This window comes from Entelurus aequoreus, linkage group LG15 (genome assembly GCF_033978785.1).
Source record: "Entelurus aequoreus isolate RoL-2023_Sb linkage group LG15, RoL_Eaeq_v1.1, whole genome shotgun sequence".
Lineage (NCBI taxonomy): Eukaryota > Metazoa > Chordata > Actinopteri > Syngnathiformes > Syngnathidae > Entelurus > Entelurus aequoreus.
In genome coordinates, this window is record NC_084745.1 from 31,579,060 (window position 1) to 31,606,920 (window position 27,861).

Sequence of the window (27,861 nt, forward strand, 5' to 3'; positions counted from 1 at the left end):
TCATCGCAAGGCAAATTATTAACACATTACCGTAAAATATCGAATAATATTATTTAGCTCATTCACGTAAGAGACTAGACGTATAAGGTTTCATCGGATTTAGCGATTAGGAGTGACAGATTGTTTGGTAAACGTATAGCATGTTCTATATGTTATAGTTATTTGAATGACTCTTACCATAATATGTTACGTTAACATACCAGACACATTCTCAGTTGGTTATTTATGCGTCATATAACGTACACTTATTCAGCCTGTTGTCCACTATTTTTTTTATTATTTTAAATTGCCTTTCAAATGTCTATTCTTGGTGTTGGGTTTTATCAAATACATTTCCCCCAAAAATGCGACTTTTACTCCATTGCGACTTATATATGTTTTTTTCCTTCTTTATTATGCATTTTCGTCCGGTGCGACTTATACTCCGGAGCGACTTATAGTCCGAAAAATACGGTATATTTTAAAAAACACAGATTTTTTTTTTCAATAAAATTGTAAGCATAATTTGGTGTAAAAAAATTAAGTTCACAAAATTCAGGCGCAAAAAATTCAGTTACATATATTCAGTGTAAACATTTTTTTTAATAAAAACACAAATTAACCTCCACAGAACTAGTCTTAATATTGTGTTGATATTGTTTAACTGCCAATAGCACTCACCATAAATACATCGAAAAATGTAACGTCAATACATGTGATTCGTACCGGTATTGGTATCGGCTGACATCACTCAAGGATGATCAATATCCAAATCGCTAGCATAAAACCTTAATCGGAACATCCCTAGTATGCATACATATGTAAAGTGTTTTAAAATTGGTTAATCCCCTTAGATTAATTTAAAAAACTATGGGAGAGAATGTCAACCGTTACGTGCTAAGTGATATGTGGCGGAAAAAAGAAAGGCAACTTGAGATCACAAGAGACACACACACACCCACACACACACACACACACACACACACACACGCACACACAGTTGAGCAGCGTCCATAAAAGGGCAGATTTATACGGGAGGGCTGGCGTGCATCGACTGTTCTTTGTGTGAGAGCTTCCACAATATAGCTGTGAGTGTTGGCCAACAACACAATGAACGCGGGGCTTTTTAGTATAATCGTGCATTGTTGTGCATGGGAACTTTAAAAGTCACAACACCACTACAGTGGAGCTTTTACTGCGTGTCAAAATTGAGGTTTCGCTAAACACTAACAAGTTAAACACGGCGCGATAAATCACCAGGAAGACAGCAGAGTCCAGCAGTATCACCGTGGAAACAGAAGGGCACCAGATGACACGGAAACATTCCAATATGCTTTACATTTAAGTTTTAGCATGCCTGACTGTGAGAGTGTGTGTTGTGGAACAGTATTTGAGCGTACGCCCCACCCTGCCACATCCACCCACTCCAAAAACCAAAATCTTTCCCACCTGCATGGCTCTACTGGCCTGCAGAAGGCTATTAGGTGAAGACAGATGGTTCAAATAGATGAAAAGTAAGGAGGAAAAGGCAGCAGAACAAAGACAGAAGGGATCAAGTGTAGTTCAAAGGTCACAGTAAGGGTTTACAAGTGTGCATGCGTACCTGTATTGTAGGCTAAGGCAGACACTGGGCTCTTTTGTGGAAGCATGCTCTTCATTCTGCTCGCCTCCTCAGGATGGTTGAACCGGAAGAAGTAGGACTTACCGAGACACAAGGAATAACCTGCAGACAAAGGGTATAACTTAGACATACTGGCAGGATGATGGTATTTGTCTTTGAATGTTTAGTGCTTATCCGTGAGAAGCCACTCCAGTGTGCTCTGGCCGTTAATTACGCCAAGAGCGCCAGGTATTAAACAACATGTCAGGGTCAGGACCTTTGTAATGCACACAGCCGGACACAGCTGTCCAAATAGGACGCAAGAGAAAGGAGAGATGTTGCCACTCGACAGTGAGACAAGAAGACAGTGAGAATCATTTGGAAAACAGTCAACAGCTTAAAATTGATTGCAGCGTTTTCCCACACCCGCCACAAATAGCTATGCCGCTATCTGTTCGCCCTCGCTCGTAAACACATTATAATGAGACTGTCTGTGAATGTAGCTTGTTGTTACACCTCTGTAAGGTATTTTTTTGCTGGCGGAAATTATGAAAATAGTTAAAACAAAAAAAACAAGTACAAACCCTGTTTCCATATGAGTTGGGAAATTGTGTTAGATGTAAACATAAACGGAATACAATGATTTGCAAATCCTTTTCAACGAATATACAATTGAATGCACTACAAAGACAAGATATTTGACGTTCAAACTCATAAACTTTTTTTTTTTTTTTGCAAATAATTAACTTAGAATTTCATGGCTGCAACACGTACCAAAGTAGTTGGGAAAGGGCATGTTCACCACTGTGTTACATGGCCTTTCCTTTTAACAACACTCAGTAAACGTTTGGGAACTGTGGAGACACATTTTTTAAGCTTCTCAGGTGGAATTCTTTCCCATTCTTGCTTGATGTACAGCTTAAGTTGTTTAACAGTCCCGGGGTCTCCGTTGTGGTATTTTAGGCTTCATCCCACCTTCTACCTTCCTAGTCACGTCCGTTGTGTCCTTGGGCAAGACACTTCACCCTTTGCCTCTGATGGCTGCTGGTTAGCGCCTTGCATGGCAGCTCCCGCCATCAGTGTGTGAATGTGTGTGTGAATGGGTAAATGTGGAAATACTGTCAAAGCGCTTTGAGTACCTTGAAGGTAGAAAAGCGCTATACAAGTATAACCCATTTATCATTTATTTATAATGCGCCACACATTTTCAATGGGAGACAGGTCTGGACTACAGGCAGACCAGTCTAGTACCCTCACTCTTTTACTATGAAGCCACGTTGATGTAACACGTGGCTTGGCATTGTCTTGCTGAAATAAGCAGGGGCGTCCATGGTAACGTTGCTTGGATGGCAACATATGTTGCTCCAAAACCTGTATGTACCTTTCAGCATTAATGGCGCCTTCACAGATGTGTAAGTTACCCATGTCTTGGGCACTAATACACACCCATACCATCACAGATGCTGGCTTTTCAACTTCCGGATGGTTCTTTTCCTTTTTGGTCCAGAGGACACGACGTCCACAGTTTCCAAAAACAATTTGAAATGTGGACACGTAAGACCACAGAACACTTTTCCACTTTGTATCAGTCCATCTTAGATGAGCTCAGGCCCAGCGAAGCCGACGGCGTTTCTGGGTGTTGTTGATAAACGGTTTTCGCCTTGCATAGGAGAGTTTTAACTTGCACTTACAGATGCAGCAACCAACTGTAGTTACTGACAGTGGGTTTCTGAAGTGTTCCTGAGCCCATGTGGTGATATCCTTTACACACTGATGTCTCTTGTTTAAGGCTGCAGCTAACGATTATTTTTCTATCGATTAATCTATAGATTATTTTTTCGATTAATCTATAGATTATTTTTCCTTTAACCGATTATTTTTTTATTCAAAATGAAGATGAAAAAATAAATGTAGGCCCGTTTTTTCAAAAGGCATGGCTTTTATTTACAAAAAAAGAAGTATGGCCACTCAGTCAACATTGACAACAACATGACTAAATATTCTGTAACAATGTAAACATTTAAAACTTTTAACATTTAACAAAATTAAAAGTAGCTTATTTGCTTTTTAATGTGCAAATATAAAAGTCCACATCCATTGCAAATCTTAATATTCTGCAATAGTATAAGCATTTCAAAAGTAAAAGTATTGCTTATTTTGCTTTAAAATGTGCAAAAATAAAGATAAACATCCAATACAAAAAAGTGCAAAACGAAATATTCTGTAACAACAGTGTAAACATTTCAACAAAAGTGAAAGTATTGCTTATTTGCTAAAATGTGCAAAAATAAAGATAAACATCCAATACAAAAAAGTGCCAATCTAAATATTCTGGAGCACTGCAAACATTAAGTATTGCTTTTAAAATGTGCAAAATAAACATCCAGTCCAACACAGTACACAATAACCAATTCTACTTATTCCAGTGAGTGTCTAACAGTTGTAATGAAGAAAGGTTAGCATGTGTACATGCTCTGGTTCTTTTCATGTTTACAATATTCCCAGCAGCTGAAAATAGGCGCTCAAAAGGGGTCGATGTGGCTGGAACTGAGAGGTAATTAGCCTTCACCTCAAGCCAGGACTGCGAGTGAGCTGAGCTGCAGTTTATATTTCTAGAAGGTCAACAGGCTCATAGTGATGTTACTAGTAGTTGACTGGGAGGTGTTTATTATCATTTGGGGAGAGTCCGCTGCCTGATGCTCACCTGCTAAACACCTATCTACTCCACGCTGAAGCGCTGACTACATGCGCTCTGAATACGCACTGCTGATTGGCTGGTATTGCTATGTGTGTACCAATCAGATGGTTGTGTGGGTGGGACAATGCTGCGTGCTGAGACAGAGGCAGAAGGAGCAATGCAGCTTGTTAAGGCTTTAGCTTTAGCTTAGAAACTCGTTCGGTACACCCCCGTACCGAACCGAAAGCCCCGTACCGAAACGGTTCAATACAAAACATGTACCGTTACACCCCTAGCAGATACAAATGACACATTCATGTTTTTGTGTAATGATGACAACGTATGCTCGCGTGGACGATTGACTAGTTGATGGTTTTCTTTTCAAATGTTCGTTCATAGCCGTTGTGCTGCTATGATAGGCCATTTCTGCTCGACACAGTGTGCATGCAACAACATTATTAGGCCGTGTATTGAAATACTCCCACACTTTTGACTACTTTTGGCATGCTTTTCCCCCCTCGCTCGCACCGCTCGCATCGTCTGCTTTGATCGTCTGCTTTGCGCTTCGCCATGACGGTAGTGTGACGTAAATATGCGACGCGTCGACGCACAAAAACGGCGTCGACGTATTTACGTAACCGATGACGTCGACTATGTCGACGCGTCGTTTCAGCCTTACTCTTGTTGATGCAGTACAGCCTGAGGGATCGAAGGTCACGGGCTTAGCTGCTTACGTGCAGTGATTTCTCCAGATTCTCTGAACACTTTGATGATGTTACGTACCGTAGATGGTGAAATCCCTAAATTCCTTGCAATAGCTGGTTGAGAAAGGTTTTTCTTTAACTGTTCAACAATTTGCTCACGCATTTGTTGACAAAGTGGTGACCCTCGCCCCATCCTTGTTTGTGAATGACTGCGCATTTCATGGAATCTACTTTTATACCCAATCATGGCACCCACCTGTTCCCAATTTGCCTGTTCACCTGTGGGATGTTCCAAATAAGTGTTTGATGAGCATTCCTCAACTTTATCAGTATTTATTGCCACCTTTCCCAACTTCTTTGTCACGTGTTAATGGCATCAAATTCTAAAGTTAATGATTATTTGCAAAAAAAAAAAAAGTTTATCAGTTTGAACATCAAATATGTTGTCTTTGTAGCATATTCAACTGAATATGGGTTGAAAATGATTTGCAAATCATTGTATTCCGTTTATATTTACATCTAACACAATTTCCCAACTCATATGGAAACGGGGTTTGTAAAGCACTGAGAATGTGTTTTATTATTTGTGCTATTGCGTCATATTTTGGAAGAGTTTGCTCACTGCAGGTGCTGCAGTGTCCTTCCATTTACCGGTAGAGCTTTCAACCGGAAGTGCAGTGCCATTCAGTCTTCTGGCTGTCCATAGCGTTCTACTCATATGGATTCTTCATTCTTAACTCCAAGCAACGTTTGTAAGCCTTACAGTATAACTAAAACTGTTCATACTTACTAAACCGTCTCATGTGTGATGTCTGTAGGAGTGTTTTCATGCATATTTGTACGTGCTATCGTTATATAATGACGCTAGCGTCGTTAACATTAGCGAATATGCTAACACATTTACGAGGGTCTGTGTTAGTATAATTAACTTACAACGGCATTCTGTTTGTATTGTTTTAGTTTCACAAATTCACTAAAACGTCATCGTGGAGTTATTGAGTCTGTTTACCTGATTGGAGAACTAGCTTCCGCAGGTAGTGGGTCCATGACGTTGACTTCTGTTGTGTTTAGTGCCGTGTTACAGACACCGTTTGGAAACAATTAAGGTATGTAAATAAACATTTATGTATATATCTGCGGCTTATAGTTCGGTGTGGCTAAAATATGTAAACAAAAATACAATTCCAATAATTTTAATATAAAATGAAAATAAATCAATTTAGATGATCACATAACCTGTCATTCTTCACTTAAATATGACTATAAATTAGTCAAATTTTCCTTTACTTCCGAGTGTAAAACGTAGAGTGTACAGATTATTTGATACACTCAGAATTATCATCAGTGGATAATATGAATTATATGCAGGTAAAGTCCGATATAACACGGTGTCATATACTGTAGCAATGTTCTATAAAACGCGGTCGTGCCATGGACCCAAATTTTCGCCTGTTTTTTTTTTACTACCAGAGACAACCGCGTTGTTTTTCTCACCAAATTATTGACGACCAGAACAGTATTGGTCAATAGCGCCTGTCCCGTTCTGTGACGAAGGAGCACAATCCACCGTTCACGTCATGTCACGTGGGGGCTCTTCACCAAACATCATCACTATCATCATCAACCCTCGCCGTTTGCCGGCAGGCACGACAAATGTTTGTTTACTTTCAAGATGCTGTTCATGTACGGCTTTGCTGGGCCCTTTTTCTTACGCCTGCCTACATCAAGAAGAAAACAGACCTTTTTGTTGTCGTTTCTGAAACAGATCGTTGGCGCGTGTCGCCTTCGGAAAAATGCATCCGTACAACTGCGACGAGACAGGATTATGCAGTCTCAACACTTAAGCAAGAATGAAGCACTAGGCAAAGAAGGATTCAAACAACTTAAAGACCGAGTTACGCTACTGTTCATCGTCAACAAGACTCTAACTCACAAATTAAAACCATTATGCCTTGGCAATTCTGCAAACTCCTGCTGTTTTCACCACATAAATCAGGATCATTTTATTGTATTATTTTGATTTTTTGAAATTTTTTGCAAGTAATAGGACCCCAACGACCACATTATATCGAACATAATTTTTATAATTACATTATTATTAGTGCATCTCTTGGGTGGGTTACGTCTCCTCCTATCTTTAAAACCTAGTAAGACTTGTTCCCAGCTTTCATCGAGGGTCTTAGAACACACCACAGGTATAGGAAATGAGATGCAAAGTAAAACTTGGACATATTTGGCAGGGGGTTTAGATGTTCTTAATTTGATTCAAGCAACCGTATTAATAATCTTTCAGGGCTATATTTATCTTACATTTGTAGCTTGCAGGCAAAAACTGTGAATACAAATGTACATATGTGATTTCTTTTTTTTGGGAATTAATTTGCAAACTTTTTTTTGATGTTGTCATTATGAGTTGTGTGTAGAACTTTCCAGATGCACTGTCGCTCACATAGCTTTGCTAGTGTTGCTAATGTTTATAATGAGAAACAATCTATCATCTATTCATCACATATTTAGCAAAATATGTGAACAACTTATGTATTCATGTCAACGTTATTAATGTTTATTGATTTATTCATTCAGTTATCTGTTTGTTTGTGTTACAGATTGAGACAGGAAGTGAATAAATGTGATTTGAACTGCTTCAAAACATCCATCCATCCATCCATTTTCTACCGCTTGTCCCTTTTGGGGTGGCGGGGGGTGCTGGTGCCTATCCCAGCTTCATTCGGCCAAAAGGCGGGGTACACCCTGGATAAGTCGCCACCTCATCACAGGGCCAACACAGATAGACAACAGTCACACTCACATTCACACACTAGTGCCAATTTAGTGTTGCCAATCAACCTATCCCCAGGTGCATGTTTTTGCCTGGGAGGAAGCTGGAGTACCCGGTGGGAATCTACGCAGTCACGACTCACGACTCACGGGAGAGAACATGCAAACTCCACACAGAAAGATCCTGAGCCCGGGATTGAACTCAGGACCTTCGAATTGTGAGGCACATGCACTAAACCCTGTTCCACTGTGCTGCTGCTTCAAAACAGTTAGGATAAAATCAAATCTGCTTATTTCTACTCCTTGTCAGACATGTTAGAATGTGAAACTGTAAATATGTGGTGTACTGTATGCATGTTAGAAAGAACAAATTAAAACTATTCTAAAGTAAGGTAAACCAAACAATTTTCCTCCCTATCCAATGACAGTTTACTGTATTCCAGGCTTGGACTCTGTGTTTTTTTTTTAGTCTTTCTGATTAGTGCAAATTGTGCAATCGTTACCAAACCTCTAGAAATCTAGTAACTTTACAAAAAATCATTGATCTTATAAAACCAGTGTGCTGGTGCATTAGCAACCGTGCCTGGCTAAGGCATTTAAGCCCAAGTATTTACAAATACAACAGAGAAGATGTGTCAACTTTACTGGAGTAGAGTGTGCCCTCACCCATCCGACCCATAAGAACTTGAGCGCAGTTATTATGCAGCACATACCTTGGACCTGAAGTCATTGAAAACATCTGAGAGGGAAGAAAATGGAAAAAGACTAGATGGGGAGGGGGTGGGAGGTGGTTAATACTCTCTTCTACCTTTGCAGCGTAATTTAAAGTAACAGTTTAACCAAAAGAAGTCACTTCTTATCTTTGGCATATTGAAAAGAGACACTTTCTTCGGTCCGAGCTGTAATTTGTCACTGTGAGGCGGTGCGGCCACACACACATTAAAATGTTGAGTCTCCACAGCTGGACAGTTGAACCTTTCAAATACATTACTTGTGTAAACACTCTTTTTGATAGTGTGCACGCTGTGAGGAAGTGGCAGCGTTAAAGAGACTTCAAAAAGATGATGATCTCTGAGAAGAGCCCCGAGATCTAATAACATGTGTTTGGAATAGTCAGACAGGAGGGTGCATGCTGTGACTTGCAGTAGCCCTCGGTTTTTAGAATAAGAGCAAACACAAAGGCTTGTGCTTACACCTCGCCAGCAGTCTGCTCTTGTAAAATTCTAATTTCCTACCCTTAATAAACCATGTGCTGCCTTTTTAATCTGCCTCATTTATGCACACACTTCCTCTCATCTTCTTAACTTGCAAAAATATCTAATGAAAGTGTGCTGTTTTTAGCAGCAGATGGGACACAAATTAAGATAACTTTAAAGCGTGTAAATTGCATCTTATGCTTTTACTACACTCCTGATCAATTGCTTTTGGTAGCTACTACTGCAAGCAATTAAGACACTTTAAATGTAACAGCTTGCACGCAGAGTGGATTGATGTCTGCAGTCAAAAGCACAAGCTGTATTCTTTATGTACATGCACCCACCGCAGACAACACAAATTGCCATTATAGCCTTTTTTCCAATACATTCATTTATTTATTTGTGGCGACCCACAAATAGACTAGGCGCTACCTGTTACACCATCACTCATAAACACATTATAAAGGGACTGTCTGTGAAATAAGTTGCTTCTTAACACACCTCATATGCACCTGGTCTGGCAGAGAATAAAAAGACATAGCAGGAGAGATCTATGTTGCCAACTATTCAGACCCCACTATGTTGTGTTTTCATAAAAAGCAACTAGTGACAAATCTAGCAAATTATTGTGGACTTATTGGACATTTTATGAGGCATGAGGCCTTGGCTAGAAATTATTGCAAATAAATTATATTTTTGACAGCATTATTTTGAGACCAATTTTAAAGCAGCACAAAGTAACTTTTCAACCTTCATAAAATATTTTCATAACTTTTGGGATGATACATCGACTTACAACCAGTTGAATGACACCTCTGTCATGGCCTGAGCGGGTCTGTATCGCTCTCATTGGCACTTAGCAACTTTGAGGAGCGTGGCAAAGACGGAAGTCAATACGAACGCCTGCGTACCGCCAGAAAACTACAAGAAGAAGAAGAAGAAGAAGAACGCCTACGTGCAATTACTGCTATCATGGTAGATGTGGCAAAACAACCAAAGAAACTAAAAGTTTCAAGGATCAACATTGGCCCAGCTTTCACTCGCTGGCGTGAGCTCAAAGATGAGGAGGGATTTCTGACCGATGCTGCCTTGGCTCTGTTCTTGCTGGACTTGTGAAGTAACTTTTGATGCTCAAATCAAAATGATAATTCTAATGTTAGCTATCGGAAATGTGCGTGGTAGCAATAAATATCCACAAGCTTGATAGTTTGCAGTTCCACACCAGCCACGCAACAAACTTAAAAGTACTGTATAAAGAAAAAACTATGCGATGACTCTAAACCACAAATATAAAGTTTGTGTAAAATATTTAAGTTCCTACTATGGAAAGATCAGAAATACTGAATCTTTGTGGTATTATCGTGTCAGTTTGACGCTATAAGTGCTCGTCGTCATGGGAACTGTGGTCTTCCTTCAGGCAAAACACTGATGCTTTGGTCCACTGGTACCGCAAAAATAAACCAAAACTGAAAGTGTGCAAAGTCCCACTTAAGAACTAACACAATCAATAATATACTGCAGGTTTTTCCCTTAAACTATTTGATTGCGGCGGTGCACCACGAATACATATTAGCCGCCACACCTTAAAAGAGGGTTTTTTTGCGTGAAAACAAAATAAAGTAATATAGAGTATTGTAACGTCCAGAAGAAGACACACAAAGTCAGACACTCTTTTTAGCTTTTATTGCCAATTTTATGCTAACAATGGGCCCAATTCCAACAAGTTTTTTTTCCATGCACACACATACGCTGTGTTTCACTGCTAGACACAGAACAATTCTTCATTCCCGCCAACACTGTGTTCACAGACCATGGAAGAAATGAGCATCATGACACACAAACATACACATTAACACCGGCAGGTAGTTACAGTTTAAATGGATATACATAGTTTATTTTTTGCGCACTATTGACTATTTGGCTTGCCGAAACCAGTTGTTGTGATGACATAAGCCATACGCACAGGGTTGTCTGGATCGGAGACAGCATGTCCACGATGTGGATGTACCTTAATTAGGGTTGGGTATCGTTTGAATTCGAACGATTCCGATTCTTTGTGTCAATTCCGATTCCTGACGATTCTCGATTCCGATTCTTTTAAGAGGCAGGGTCAAAAAAAAGTTTAGGATATTTTAAATGAGCTAGCTAACCTACAGTCTTTCTGAATGAAATAGTCTGACATTCTCCATCAATTTTAATTCTATTAACTTTTTATGAACTTTACTATAAATTCCTCACAGGGCTGTTTTCGACTAGAATATAAATATCAAATCTATGAACTTGAATATAAATATTATAAATTATGAATACATTTTCCCAGAGGTACACTTTCCTCAAGAGAGCTTTATTTTTGAAAACCTCATGAAAACACATTTACACATAAGTGTATGATGCTGCAGGAAACCTCATGAAAACACCTTTACACATAAGTGTATGATGCTGCAGGAAACCTCATGAAAACACATTTACACACACAAGTGTATGATGCTGCAGGTACTTAAAAATGTTACCGTGCTCCCACTGATGGGCTAACCTGGTGCAGAAAAGCAAATAAACAATAAGAAACAACTTGCAAAACCCAGTCCAGATTAGCAGCAGGTACAGTATAAAATCAGAGACAGTTCTTGTTTAGGAAAATGACCATATCCGCCTTCTCAGGCAGGATACGTGAGCGTTCTGGACAGATAGTGTCTCCTGCTGTGGAAAATACACGTTCGCTGGGTGTGGAAGAAGCTTGAACGCATAAAAAGGAGAAAGCGAGATCTGACAGCAAAGGATAAGTCTTTTGTTGGTTCCACCGGACCACCACCATGCAGCAGGGTCGTCAGACATAAGTATCGGTGGAACGTCCTGGTACATCTGCAGCTCTCTCTCCACTCGTTTCTTGATGGACATGGAGCTCAGTTATTTCGCGGTTATTTCATTTTTTTTTGTAAAGTAAAGCCACACTTTCGACCGCCGACGCCCGCTATCCATGCTTGAGCTTGACTGACTCGCTCGGCTATGCTAACACTTCCGGCGGTGGGCACTTCTTCGTTGGTGTTCAGCGGCTTCTTCTTCCGGTTCGGCGGACATATTTTTTTCCGGTCGGCGGACTGGGTATCGAAACTAGGAATCGAAATTTAAACTTTTGAACGATTCCGGGAGAATCGGAAAGTTAGTCCCGGTTCCAATCGATACTCGATACTCGATACCCAACCCTAACCCTAATGTATCCAAGATGAAGTGAAGTGAATTACAATTGTATAGCGCTTTACATTGTGAAACCCAATATCTAAATTACATTTAAACCAGTGTGGGTGGCACTGGGAGCAGGTGGGTAAAGTGTCTTGCCCAAGGACACAACGGCAGTGAATAGGATGGCGGAAGCGGGGATTGAACCTGCAACCCTCAAGTTGCTGGCACGGCCGCTCTACCAAACGAGCTATACCGTCCAAGATATACCCGCGGACAACAAGCTTCAAAATTTCAGATGCCAATGGCAGCTTTCAAGGAAAGAAATCCTAGCAGCACAAAGCAAGTGTGACGTTAGGCTCTTTGCAGCTCGCTTTTTGTCGCAGACATGGAGCAATAGAAGTCTCTAAACAATTTGTTCCCAGTTGTTTTTAATAAATAGTGACTAAAAAGATCGGAGAATTCTCTAGTAAAAAAAAAAAAATACAAGTACAATAAGCAGCAACAATTTAAAAATAGAGAAAAACAATATTAAATAAGAAAAATATGTTAATACTTAACGACAGAATTGTTTTAAATGTATGTATACATTTTTTTTTGCCTTTTTAAAGAATATACAGTATATGCATCATACCTAATAATGTGATGGGGTATATTGGCCACGCCCCCTAACAACGCCTTCACTGCTACAGGTATCTTGGCAATTTATGGGAAACCCTGTACACTATAACAAGTATATAAGTGATTCTCAAACTGTGGTATGCGGGCTCCATCTAGTGCAGGGGTCGGCAACCCGCGGCTCCGGAGCCGCATGCGGCTCTTTGACCACTCTGATGCGGCTCAGCTGCATACTTGCCGACCCACCCGGTTTTCCCAGTATACTTAACGACCCCCCCGATTTTCCCAGGAGACTGCCTCTCCTAGAAATCTCCCAGGGCAAATATTATCCTATTTTCACTCTAATTAGTTAATCAAGGGCGTGCCCTAATGGCACTGCATTAATTGTCCTCTATAGCATGTACAAACAGCGTGCCAGCCCGTCCACATGTTATATGTTGCTTTTACTTGCACACGTAGGCAACAGCAAGGCATACTTGCTCAACAGCCACACAGCTTACACTGACGGTGTCCTTATAAAACAACTTTAACACTGTTACGTTACAAATATGCGCCACACTGTGAACCCACACCAAAAAAGAATGACAAACACATTTCTGGAGAACATCCGCACCGTAATACAACACAACAAATACCCAGAATCCCATGCAGCCCTAACTCTTCCGGTCTACATTATACACCCCCGCTACCACCAAACCCCCCCACACATCAACCCCCCCACCCTCCGTGCGTCGGTTGAGCGGAAGAGTTAGGGCTGCATGGGATTCTGGGTATTTGTTGTGTTGTGTTTATGTTGTGTTACAGTGCAGATGTTCTCCAGAAATGTGTTTGTCATTTAAAAACCTTCGATATTTGTATCGAACCGTTTCGGTACGGGGGTTCCGGTTCGGTTCGAAGGTGTACCGAACAAGTTTCCACACGGACATATTAAGTAGCGTAGCGCACGTTGTGTAAACAATGCACACTGAGGCACAACACACGGCATGCTAGCAACGACCGGGCTACGACAACATGTAAAAGCCAGAGCTGGAAGACCCTCCTGCCTCGTTAAGATCTCCCGTTTGGGAACACTTCGGCTGCGCGGTACGATACAACAATGGAGGACGGAGGTTTGCCGACATTGTTCAGCAGCGGTAAGGCATGTTTCTGCCAACACGTCAAACATGCTAACCCATTTGAAGCGGCACCACCCCCAAGTGAACATCGCTTCAACAAAGATAAAAACGAGCAAACAGCTCCCACCTCTTACTGCCAAGTTAGCCAGGCTGGGGGGGGGGGGGGGGGGGGGGGAAAGTTAATCTGAGGTTGAGTTGACTTGAAACTGTTTAATGTTGCACTTTTTATATGTAGAAGAAAAGTTTTGTCTTGTTTGCTTCCATCACAAAACCCTTTCTTTGTTGGAATACTTCTCTTTTATTGCTTTTATATCATGAGAGAATAAGTATTTTTATTTGTTTAAACTAAAACACTACTGTGAAATTGTTATTAGACTTTCATTCTTGTGTGCAAGTAATGTTATTTGTAGTATTGTAGTAGTTTGCAGTGTTTTACATGGTATTATATTTATTTGTAGTATTGTTGTAGTTTTATACATATCGTTTGCAATACCATGAATTGATTACGTGGACCCCGACTTAAACAAGTTGAAAAACGTATTCGAGTGTTACCATTTAGTGGTCAATTGTACGGAATATGTACTGAACTGTACAATCTACTAATAAAAGTTTCAATCAATCAATCAATCAAAGTCATTTTATTTAATCTGAGCAACAACTTGAAGCATTTTAATATTGATTAACCTGGACCCCGACTTAAACAAGTTGAAAAACTTATTGGGGTGTTACCATTGAGTGGTCAATTTTACGGAATATGTACTGTACTGTGCAATCTACTAATAAAAGTCTCAATCAATCAATCAATCAAAAAAAGCACTTTATATGTAGAAAAGTTTTGTTAAGAAACCATTCTGAGCCTTATCTTATTTAGTTTTTATTTTATATATGTTGACCGCATTAACCCTGGCAATGGACCCTGTGTGTATATGTATGTTATGCCATTGTTTACAAATTTGGTAAATAAATAACCAAAAAATTTATATTTTGTTGTTTTCTTACTGTACCAAAAATTAACCGAACCGTGACCTCTACACCGAGGTACGTACCGAACCGAAATTTTTGTGTAACGTTACACCCTACCTACAACGCTACTGTATTTTAATGTTAGTAATTTTGGTGGTACTTTGAGAGAAAAAATGTTTCTGAGGTGGTACTTAGTGAAACAAGTTTGAGAACCACTGACTTACAGTATAATAATGCAAGTGACCCTTTCAAATGGAATTAACTTATTTCTCAATAGTATTTATTCCATTATAATTGGAAAGTCAAAAACGTTTAGTTATCTTAAATAAGTAAACAACCACAAATAAAATTGACTTTCAATCACTGTTAGCAAAAATTGCACTTCCACAACATCTTAAGCGCATTTTTTTTCACAATTGGAAAAACTGGGTCAGGCGTTTTTTGTTGTTGTTGCTGCTATCACTTTCCAAAAAATTAGCATACCTACTCAGTGGCCTAGTGGTTAGAGTGTCCGCCCTGAGATCGGTAGGTTGTGAGTTCAAACCCCGGCCGAGTCATACCAAAGACTATAAAAATGGGACCCATTACTCCCTGCTTGGCACTCAGCATCAAGGGTTGGAATTGGGGGTTAAATCACCAAAATGATTCCCGGGCGCGGCGCCGCTGCTGCCCACTGCTCCCCTCACCTCCCAGGGGGTGAACAAGGGGATGGGTCAAATGCAGAGGACAAATTTCACCACACCTAGTGTGTGTGTGACAATCATTGGTACTTTAACTTTAACTTTAACTTTATACGAGCACATTCGTCCATGTTGCTTTTGCTCATTGGTTTGAAGTTTAAATATTCCCACATAGGAACATTTACCTTTGTAATGATCTTTTTTCTCTCCTAATTTTTGTTACTTTGCTGTGCTTCTCACTAGCGAGTGGTGACTAGCAAGGCTATGTCCGTGTATCCCGTGTGTGTAGGCAAGCGGGTGCGCCCCCGCCCACCGAGACAAAGACTGTAGATGACTGACAAGATGCGTCACTCCGTTCAATTAATTTTGCTATTGAATAAACACGCTCAGGGGCTGAGAGCGATACATAGAGTGAAGCCTCCTCTTGCACCCTGTTTTAAAAACAATGGCAATTTATAGATGCTGGAAAAGTTATCAATTTAAATTCCATTTATTGACCATCAGCCCAGACCTACTTGGGCCACAGCCCAAGTAAAAGCTCTCACAGGCTTGTGACATTTAACACACAAAAAACCTTTTAATTTGTATTATTCAAACAGTTGTGTAGCTTTTCACTTTTTGCTTATTTTTTGCAAAAGCTTCACAGCTGAATATGCAAATTAGATGATGTCAATGAACAATCAATAGAATGCAGTACATGCTTATTTCTTTTTTACTGCTCAATTGCCTCCCATGTCAAAGCATCACAGACGATTTGTACATAAAGTATGTAAAGAGTATTTAATATCATTTACAGCTTGCACTCTACAAAGTCCAACCTCAAGAGTTCTTTGAGGGCGCAGATGTAAGAGCTGTCGCGAGTCTGGAGTCAATCTCTTCAGATCTGGATGAACTAAATTACACCCTTACCGCAATGTTATACGAGAGGAAACTCTAAACTGTTTCTCTATTTGGTTAACGTCAGTGCAGACGCGGCCAAATTATGGCCATGGGGTGTACAATGAAAAATAAACCAATTACAAGGGTCTGGTGTCAAACATTTGCTTAGACAAAATTACGTTAACTGCCAATGGGTTGAACAAAAACTAAAAATTATACACTTAAGTATACTTTAGTTTTAGCTCGTCTTCAGTATAGAAAAATATACAAAGAACCACACAAACTAAAATTACCTCTTTTGTTGTTTTTGCTCTCTCATCAACCACAAGCGTTGATGAATAATTAATATTTAATGATACTACCCGATTAATTTAGGGCAGGTTTCTAGAGCAAGACAGCAGATGCTGAACCTCGACCGTTGTAATATTTTTAAAAATATATGACAATCATTTTTTATTTTCAGTGGGGCTCTGTATGCTCCTTTGTATACTTGTTAATTACATTCCAGACAAAAGTGCAGCATAAAAAAACAGGATAGTGATTTATGCATGTTTTCTGACGCCTCCATAAAATATGGCGGCCTCAGGTTGCAACATGGGACTGAATTAACTCAATGTGAATGTGTTAATTCACACACACACACACACCCGCACACACACACACACACACACACACACACACACACACACACACACACACACACACACACACACACACACACACACACACACACACACACACACACACACACACACACACACGCACCCGCACACATCAGTGGGATCCCATTGGGAGTGTAAATTGGCCTAAAAGCTACAAATAACCCTCTCAGGGGCACACGAGTTCGGCAGTAACATCATAAAACAACAGACTGGTCTTTCTCAAAGGGGGTTGGTGTCGATCGGGTCAGTCAGTCACGATCCAAACAGATGCACTATCTTCAATCTCATCCACGAAGCATCAATCCATCAAGCAATGGAGACATGGGGTCTACCAGATAGGCTCAATGGAAAGATAACACTTTTGCAAAGTAGAGAAAAAAATGGGCAACAGCACTTTGAGCGGGGGATGGGGAGACTTTTTGAGCACAATACCACGCCGGACAATGAACTCGGTTTTGTTTTCAGGCATCAGGTAACCTAAAAGTCCTCATAGCCTGGGGTGAGTGTGTGTCAAAGTGACACACACTTGCATGTGAACTTGTCATGCTGTGAGTAGTAAAAGCTTCAGAAAACTTAAGACTGCAGGTGAGAATGAGTCACGCTTACAATACAAAAATAAAGTGTTTTAACCAGGACTATTCAATTAAATTGTTCATTACTACTTATGTACAGAACCGTGGCGAAGTTGGTAGGGTTGGCCGGGTCAGCAATCGGCAGGGTTGCTGGTTACTGGGTTCAATCCCCACCTTCTACCATCCTAGTCACGTCCGTTGTGTCCTTGGGCAAGACCACTTCACCCTTGCTCCTGATGGCTGCTGGTTAGCGCCTTGCATGGCAGCTCCGCATCAGTGTGTGAATGTGTGTGTGAATGGGTGAATGTGGAAATGCTGTCAAAGCGCTTTGAGTACCTTGAAGGTAGAAAAGCGCTATACAAGTATAACCCATTTGTTCATTGGGACGGCGTGGCGAAGTGGTAGAGTGGCTGTGCCAGCAATTGGAGGGTTGCTGGTTACTGGGGTTCAATCCCCACCTTCTACCATCCTAGTCACGTCCGTTGTGTCCTTGGGCAAGACACTTCACCCTTGCTCCTGATGGCTGCTGGTTAGCGCCTTGCATGGCAGCTCCCGCCATCAGTGTGTGAATGTGTGTGTGAATGGGTGAATGTGGAAATACTGTCAAAGCGCTTTGAGTACCTTGAAGGTAGAAAAGCGCTATACAAGTATAACCCATTTATCATTTATTTATATAACACCAATACAAGTATCTGTAATACAATGGATAACACAGGCTCTCACCCTAACGCTAACCCAAGCTATATATTGACGCAAGTCAAAGATCCTCGACGTATATATGACAAAAGGGCTCTGCTCTTTTTAAGGACCTCCTTCAAAAACCCCTTGTCAAAGATCCTAAATACAACAAGCGTCACCAAACGTGTCAAAACTCACAATATCTGAAATCTAAACGGTGGACATTTATCCGTTAAATCTGGAGAAGCTGCTGATGGTGTGTTTGACGGAAAAGCAGCTTGAAGGAGATATCGTAGAAGTCCACTCTCCAACAGTTATTACTCAATAAAACTACTGTAGTTGATTGTAGTAGGGCTGTGGATCTTTGGGCACCACATGATTCGATTCAATTCTTGGGGGTAAAGATTTGATTCAGAATTGATTCTCGATTCAAAATCAATACTTTTTCAACAACATTGTTTGCCAGTTCTATGATCAACTACATACCTCCATAAAATAGATGAACAGCTTTGATACATTTCTGTATTACTAAGAATACAGCTGAGATAGGCTCCAACACCCAACACCATATTTCATGGACCACAATGGAAACAAGCCTTTTGGCTTTTTGTGCCATCCATTTGCCTTTTTAAAGCATTACATGTAGTCAATTCTTTATGATGTCAATAAACTTCTCAATCAATCAATCAAACACCCGTGACCCCAAAAGGGACAAGCGGTAGAAAATGGATGGACTGATGAAAAGAAAACTGGTTTTGTTTGATAAAATTCTACCCAAATATTAATTAAAGTCAAATACAAATAAGGCAACAAGAAACATATCCCACACTTCCCTTTTCTAAAGTAAATCTGTACAGCAGATATCTGGAGTGGCTGGACAGGGAAGATTAAAAAATACAATAAAAAAAAAAAATTGATTTTTAAAAAAAATCAATTTAGAATCGTTTCAAATAAGAAATCGCGATTAATTCAAAGATCTATTTTTTTGCCACCCCTACTTTGTTTAAACAGCATTTATTACCTAAAAGTAAGTTCCTTTTTCTTCAAAAGGGATGTTACATGTTAAAATTGTGCTGTTTGGGTGGCAAATTAAATTGATTTCAATTCATTTGAATGGGACACATTGATTTAAGATACAATTGTTTGGAGCTAGGAGCTCCGTCACAGAACCAGTTAAGCTCTTAAGTTGAGGTATTACTGTATTTAAAGACAAAGCTTTGTGTTACTAGTTATTAGTAATGACATTCCAAGCTTTTTGGCTCCAATTTTTTATTTTTGCGACTGTTTTTGGGTTTCCTTCAATTTCTACAATGTGTTGCTACCCAATAATTAAGACAAAAGGTTTGTACACCCCTTCTCTACATAATAATACACTAGTGGTGTTTTGGGTATCTGCTGCAACAAATTCACTCCCAAATTCTGAACTCTGACCTCATTCATGGGCCAGATGTGGTCCACAGACCACCAGTTGGAAATCACCCCATGCAGACAGATGGGACCATTGCAATAAAACACAATTGCAGTCTATCATCTACATAAGAATTACACCTCCCATCCCCTTTTTTTTTCAAAGAACATTACTATCATCAGCTGGCTCTTTTTTCAGTCAATTATTGACAAAAAAAGGGTAAACAGATGCGTAATAGTTAACACATATATTGACTTAAAATAAGCATACGTGTGTTGAAAATCCAGACTGCAATTAGCAAGCAGTAAATAAAATAAAAAGCATTATTTTTGTCTTCAAAGAGTGTGAGCAACAACACAACAGTGCACACATCAAATAAAGCTTGCATTACAAGCTAATAGCTAGCTAATCAACTCTAACCTTTTTAGTCCCATCCAGTAGAGACAGTAGAAAACGGTTTTCTTTTGGATCTCCCAGCAAATAAAATATGACAAAAAATATCACATGTACAGTGAGTCTTCACGCCTGCTGAATTTTGTTATTATGTTTTAAACGTCTGGCTCGTCCATTTAAGCGTCTCCTCTCCCGTGTGTGTGATGCGGAAAGTTCACCCACTGATTTACATTATGTTAGGGACCGTACCAGCTACACAGACAGGAGGGGTGCAAGACTAGGATTTGAGCGAAAAAGGTCTTTGGCGAAAAAAGTTGAAGTGTTTGTTTCACATTTGTAACATTTTAGTAAACATAGGGAAACATAATATAACAATACAATATGGAAAAAAGTATTTAAACAGGAAAAATACAACAGTTTGTAGTTGGTACGGTCGAAGGCTTCTTTGAAGCGCTTAGAAGCCGCGCCCCTTAAAATCTCCCTTTGTCTGTGTACCTATTTTATTTTTTCTTTGATCTACCTAAACAAATCGACGTCTGTCTTAATCAGAAAAATCTGAATCTTGGAAAACGGGTATTCGTTTAATCAATTTTATAAAAGTGTGTATTAAAATGTAAAAAGCAAAACAAAAAAAAAAGTGTGATGGATTTATCCACCCACTGTAGTATACTGTATTTCAATTCTATTATTTGAACTTAAACTTTAACAACAGGCCTTCAAGTATTTTGGTGCCTCACACGTGACAACCTATGTCCACTGCTCATAACTATGCAATTGCTGGAGAATTGTTTATACTGATTATATATTGTGTATTTATTCATATATGCATAGTGTTAAGTGTTGTACATGCATACAAATGTTAGATTTTTTTCCTTATGTTTATATTTGTTGTACAATTTTTGGTTAGAAGCATTTAAGTCCCATCTTAAAACTCATCTGTATGCTCTAGCCCAGTGGTCCCCAACCTTTTTGGCACCGCTTGAAAATGTGTCCCACGGACAAATGTCATAAAAAAATACAATCATGTGTGCTTACGGACTGTATCCCTGCAGACTGTATTGATCTATATTGACATATAATGTAGGTGCACTAATTGTAAGTGTGTCTTGTGTTTTTTATGTTGATTTAATAAAAAAAATAACAAATATTTATTTATTTATTTATTTTTTCTTGTGCGGCCCGGTACCAATCGATCCACGGACCGGTACCGGGCCGCGGCCGGGTGTTTGGGCACCACTGCTCTAGCCTTTAAATAGACCCCCCTTTTAAAACTGCCTTTTTTCTGCCCCCCTCACAATAGGTGACCACAGATGTTGCGCTAGTTGTTCAAAGTCGGGACCCGGGGTGGACCACTCAGCTGTGCATCAGTTGGGGACGTTTCTGTGCTGCTGACCTGTCTCCACTCAAGATGATCTCCTGCTGGCCCCACTATGGACTGGACTCTGTGTGTGTGTGTGTGTGTGTGTGTGTGTGTGTGTGTGTGTGTGTGTGTGTGTGTGTGTGTGTGTGTGTGCGTGCGTGTGTGTGTGTGTGTGCGTGCGTGCGTGCGTGTGCATAAAACAGGGGGAGGCCTTTGTTTTCTGCTTCTTGCAAGACAGTGTCAATATTTGAATCAGCAAAGCGGTTAGGCCTGTTAATTAGTAACCAAAAATAACCCACTAACATGCTGAAACAAAAACAGTTGAACTTACAAAGTGCATGCAAAGAAAAGAAAAGAGCGCTCTCTGACTTGTTGCATATGTTGTGCAGTTGCTGCATGGAACTTGTGAGTCATAGTATCCGTTAGTTCCAAGTCATTATGAATTAAGCCAAACCACACACGCACACACTCTCACACACACATACACACACACACACACACACACACATACACACACACACACACACACATACACACACACACACACACACACACACACACACACACACACACACACACACACACACACACACACACACACACACACACACACACACACACACACACACACACACACACACACACACACACACACACACACATTCACATACATGAGAATATCCTTACTGATACACACACTTACATTATCGATGCGTGTAGAAATCATCCACACATGGAAAGGAATGCAGGATAACCAAACCACTGCATGAGATGAAGTCATCCACCAGCTATGTGTGTTATAGTCCAGTAGGTGGCAAAATGGAGCTTACCCTGTGTGAGTGGTGTGGGCACAGTGACCTGCACTCCATCCAGACTACAGAGGTGACCACAGGGGTCCAGAGTCACTACCCCTCCTGAAGAGATCGACAATTAGCATAGCAATATTTTAATTAACATCTTCTCTTTTACCTGCATGCATAGAATAAGTCACATGACTATCAACTAGTCCCAGCATAGATTTATCTGAATAGTCTAATGCAAGGGTGTCCAAAAAATTTCCACGGATGGAAGCACATTCCAAAATCATTATTAAACTTTTCATTTTCAAAATCAATACAAATAAAAACTATTTTCCACCTTTAGGGCTCCCCTCAAGTTTGGACCTGGGGACCTGGAAGGGTCTCAGTCATAAAAATAAAAAAAAAAAGTTATATATTAATTTGTAAAAAAAAACAAAAAACTATTCAATGCTTAAATCTCTGGATCAACTTCAGGTCCATCTGTTGAAATGAATTATTTTTTTTATTTTTGTGTTTTATGCCATTTTTGTCAAAACCGTTTTATGATATAATATTTCCCTCCCAAACATTTTCAAAGTGGAATATTTAACGTAAAATAATTGGAGCCTTAAATAGATCAATATTTCGTAACAACATTGATTTTATGTTATTATTATTTCTGAGCATGAATGACAGTTGTGGTTTTTTTTGTCCCAGTAAAAGAAAAGTGTTCAAAATGAAGTATTTTTTTAAAACTTTCAACACTATATGTAGTGACAATAAAGTTTCACGAGCAAAGAAACAAGGAAGCAGCTAATCAGTTGATCATGTCAACATTGGCACACAAGCTTGTGATCATGGCGCCGCTATAAAAAGTTTGTCTGCATTAACGTTTATAATAACAATATCACTAACACATGGTTATTATTTAACTCACGAAATGTAAATGGAGTATTGTTCGCGCTTTTTGACTGTTTTTTATTGGATTTTATGGCCGGAATAGAGGACCTCACTTTGGCTCCGCTGTAAGCGGACTTTTATTTACAATTATTTATGAGTTAGAATGCATTACAAACAATACATCCGTCGTTGTGTCTTCCATAATGATTGTAAACGATAGGCAAAATTCCCAAAAAAGTGCACTGCCCCTTTAAAGAAAAAAACAGCCTGAATGGCAGCTTTGTGTTATTAAAGTCAGTCAACATTTTTGCAATGTATGCAACTTTTTCTCGTTACAGTTCACCTGTTTGCTCTTTTATCCAGCTTTTTTATCCATCCATCCATTTTCTACCGATTGTCCCTCTCGGGGTCGAGGAGGGGGCTGGAGCCTATTTCAGTTGCATTTGGGCGGAAGGCGGGGTACACCCTGGACAAGTCTCCACCTCATCGCACGGCCAACACAGATAGACAGACAACATTCACACTCACATTCACACACCAGGGCCAATTTAGTGTTGCCAATCGAGCTATTCCCAGTTGCATGTTTTTTTTTTATTAAAAAAAAGTATTTTTAGAATACCATTTGCGGACCGCAAATGGCTCTGGGGCCACATTTTGGACACCCTTGGTCAAATGCAATTAACTCATGCCCCTGTTATACTAAGTATTTAATTTCCTTCTCGTTTAGAGTCTTTTTTTAACAGAATATTCGAAGACCACATAAGAACAAAAAGAGGAATGACCTTCATTAAAGATAAGGCAGTGTTCCGCCTCGATTCCGGGCCCCTGGATGGTGATATCTTGAGGAATGGGGGCGTCTTCCCGGCCTATGCGGGTCACCCCTGCAAGAGAGAGAAATACATGTGTTGCATTGGATTTTTTATAGTGTATATAATTTGTCTAAAAGGAGTAGGCAGAAGCGAAGCTATACCCTTTCTTTTATTCATTCTCAACATGAGTTTAATATGGAACAATTCTTGTGTTTAGATTTTATCAGTAAAAACCTTGTTCACTTCCTGTGTTTGCTGGGTGTCACCATTTTCAAATAGGGAGAGAAAAGAAGAGAATATGTGTATAAATAAATTGGTAGTGACAAAGGAAAGAAAAGAAAGAATGAAAAGGATGTTGAACTTATACAAAACAAAATGTAAAATAGTCAAATAACACAACCAAGGTGACGTGTCCATACACGGTTTTGGACATGTCTACATGGTAGCCATCTAAGGTGGGTGCAACATTTCCATTATATGCAATGCGTAGTAGCTGGAAGGTTCTTCCATAGCTAATGGGGGTCCTACAGGCATTAGCAGGACAGCTCAATGTAAACTCTAATGAAAAAGTCAATGTAAATACACGTAAGATATGCAAGATGGATTTGTGTTTACTGTTTACACATAAGCACTTTTTTTTTTCTTAGCAAATTTTACAGCCTACACCTCAAAGTTGACAGTGCTAACTCTTAACATGCTAATGTTCGCAAGTAAGAGCATTTGGAAACAAAGTAAGGATATTTAGACACATTAATGACATTTCCACACAAAGTGTGAGGACATTTAAAAAATGTGAGAGCATTTGGATACAAGTTACATACAACTGAGTAGACAAACATCCTGTCTGAATTGTGCGGTGATAAAGGGAAAAAAGAACAGTAAATGGTGTTAAAAGTCATAACAAATAAATAAAAAATAACTACGGAAATAGTATGTGTAAATAAATAAGAAACATTTTAATTAATAATTAATGAAACGTTTAATGAGTCAAAATCAGCGCAGAGATGAATTAATAGATAAGTAAATACTGTGTGGGGGGGGGAATGTTCCAAAACGTGTAATTGAATGCTGAATGCAGGTGCGTCACTAGGTTTGAAGAACGATAGGCACTTTATTAGAATTACACAAGAAACACAGAATACATCTAAATGGTTGAAAGTAAAGATACCTCAAAATGTAATATCGGAAATTATTGGTATTGGTTTCAACATCCCGATTTTCCCGGGAGACTCCCGAGTTTCAGTGCCCCTCACGAAAATCTCGCGGGGCAACCGTTCTCCCGATTTCCACCCGGACAACATTATTGGGGGCGTGCCTTAAAGGCACTGCCTTTAGCGTCCTCTACAACCTGTCGTCATGACCGCTTTTCCTCCATGCAAACAGCGTGCCGGCCCAGTCATATAATATATGAGGCTTTTACACACACACAAGTGAATGCAATGCATACTCGATCAAGAGCCAAACAGGTCACACTGAGGGTGTCCGTATAAATAACTTTAACACTGTTACAAATATGCGCCACACTGTGAACCCACACCAAACAAGAATGACAAACACATTTCGGGAGAACATTCGCACCGTAACACAACATAAACACAACAGAACAAATACCCAGAACCCCTTGCAGCACTAACTCTTCCAGGACGCTACAATATACCCCCCCCCCCCCCCCCCCCCACCATCTCCCGAATTCAATTCAGAGATCTCAAGGTAGGCAAGTATTCTCTAGTATATTCTGGACTGAAGCTGTGTGCCTTCATTGTTTTTGTAGCTGTTGTTTTGAGGCATGTTTAAAAAAAATAAAAAAATAATGCACTTTGTGAAAGTCAAAGTATAGTATTTCCCATAGTTGTAATGGATATCAGGATTATCTCAGGGAGAGCATGTCCCAAATTCCAAGCTGCTGTTTTGAGGAATGTTAAAAAAAAAAAAGCACTTTGTGACTTCAATAATAAATATGGCAGTGCCATGTTGGCACTTTTTTCCATAACATGAGTTGAAGTTGTTCTCTTATTTTGGAAAACCTTGTTTATGATTGATTGATTAAAACTTGTATTAGTAGATTGCACAGTACAGTACATATTCCGTACAATTGACCACTGAATGGTAACACCCAAATAAGTTTTTTAACTTGTTTAAGTCGGGGTCCACGTTAATCAATTCATGGTAAAGTTACATTGTTTAATGCATCCAGCGGGGCATCACAACAAAATTAGGCATAATAATGTGTTAATTCCACGACTGTATATATCGGTATCGGTTGATATCGGAATCGGTAATTAAGAGTTGGACAATATCGGAATATCGGATATCGGCAAAAAAGCCGTTATCGGACATCTCTAGTTGAAAGAGTAAGTGTAAAAAAGCTTTAGTCATATTTAGTAAGCGTGAGATGGCCCAAACACATGAGGACAGTGTAGTTGCTTGGAAAAGCTAGCAGGCAACTTGCAAACAGGGAAACATTGCACAGATGATAGCAGTGTTAACAAACTTTCACAGCACTACAGAGTTGACCTGAATACAGAGGAGGTTCTTGGTGGAAAGAAACATTCTTGCCTAGAAAACAGGGGCTGGATGTCCACCCAAAGATATATTGTCTGTGCACAACCTCTTTGATTCAGAATTGTTGCACTTGCAAGATTGTTTTGCTTACAACTGGTTGTTACTGTATTAGAATTACACAGCAAATACTGAAGACATCTAATTTGTTGGAAAGCAATGTTGTTAGTTTCCTATTATTACTGTAATGGTAATTTAAGGCATTTTGACCACAGATGTCAAATTCAAGGCCAGCGGAATGGCTACCACAATAACCTGCCATTTATGGTGAAAACGACAAAAATTAAGTTAAAAAACCCCTCATAGAACTCCACCTTTTTTGTCAGTGCATCCAGTCTTCAGAGCCCCTAAAACACTACTCTAAAATAACACTAAGGTTATTAAACTACATCTATTAGGTTTAAGTAGCACACCTATACTGCAAAGCTGTTGTACGGTGCTTTGCTTATCATACAGTATATACATTATTTTTGTGTTAGCAATAATATAGACATAATTATTATGAGTTTTATATTACAAATCATAGTCTTATAATGCGACTTCAGTGTGAACTCTCCCGCGCTCCGGTTGCATAATGGTGAATAATGATGACGCTTAAAATAAGCGTCATCATTATTCACCAAAAGAGACGGTTACAAAATAAATAGTTGATTGAAATGAGCAGAAACATTCAAAAATAATGTTTTAGAACTCATATCAATCAATATTCCACCACTGATCGCCATCATGCTCTTCAGAGCAGACATTGAGGCAAATGTCCCCAAAACTGTGGGAGACATCTTCTTTCATAATCTTCTCCACGGTTCAGAAAATGCTGACTTTGATTTCACAGGATCCTTGAAATTGTACTGAGTTGACTAGAACTGAAGCATGTTTACTTCTGGGTTTACTTCCGTAAACACTGCAGGATGTGCTGCGGTCTGGCTCCACTTTGCTAAGGTAATAGTGAAAACGTGGACTGGATTATCAGTATAGTAATGCGGGCGTTACTGATGGAACGGATTAGGTTGGATAATAAGCGCTGACAAAGGTCTTCAAATGATTTATAATCATAATGAATAATGACAGCGTATCCATGTTATAATTTATTTAAACTCATATTCCTGAATATTTATACGGAGCCCCTAAAGCAGGGGTGGGCAATTAATTTTTACCGGGGGCCGCATGAGCTACCCGAGCACTGCTGGAGGGCCACATCGACAATATTTCAATTAAATTTTGCTCAATATTATTTTTGATGTATACCGTAAGATAAATAATAATAATAATAATAATAGTAATACTTCAACATAGTGTGTGTAACAGCATTCCATGACTAATATATATAAATTAACATTAATAATAAATGACAGTAAAATAAGCAGACGTATGACTGAGG

General features: G+C 39.5%; 1 protein-coding gene across 5 annotated transcripts in view; it reads right to left on the minus strand.

Moving 5' to 3' along the window:
- phldb2b (pleckstrin homology-like domain, family B, member 2b) overlaps nt 1–27,861 on the minus strand; it is a 100,065-nt gene that overhangs the window by 33,301 nt on the left and 38,903 nt on the right. For 3 of the 5 annotated variants that reach the window (XM_062021218.1, XM_062021219.1, XM_062021217.1), the window contains exons 4-6: nt 23,898–23,996; nt 22,267–22,350; nt 1,583–1,702 (exon numbers count right to left, since the gene is read on the minus strand). In XM_062021218.1, coding sequence (XP_061877202.1) covers nt 1,583–1,702; nt 22,267–22,350; nt 23,898–23,996 — 303 coding nt within the window. Of the gene's footprint in view, nt 1–1,582; nt 1,703–20,103; nt 20,287–22,266; nt 22,351–23,458; nt 23,997–27,861 lie in introns of those variants that run through there. The other 2 variants (XM_062021222.1, XM_062021220.1) reach the window with 2 other exon arrangements.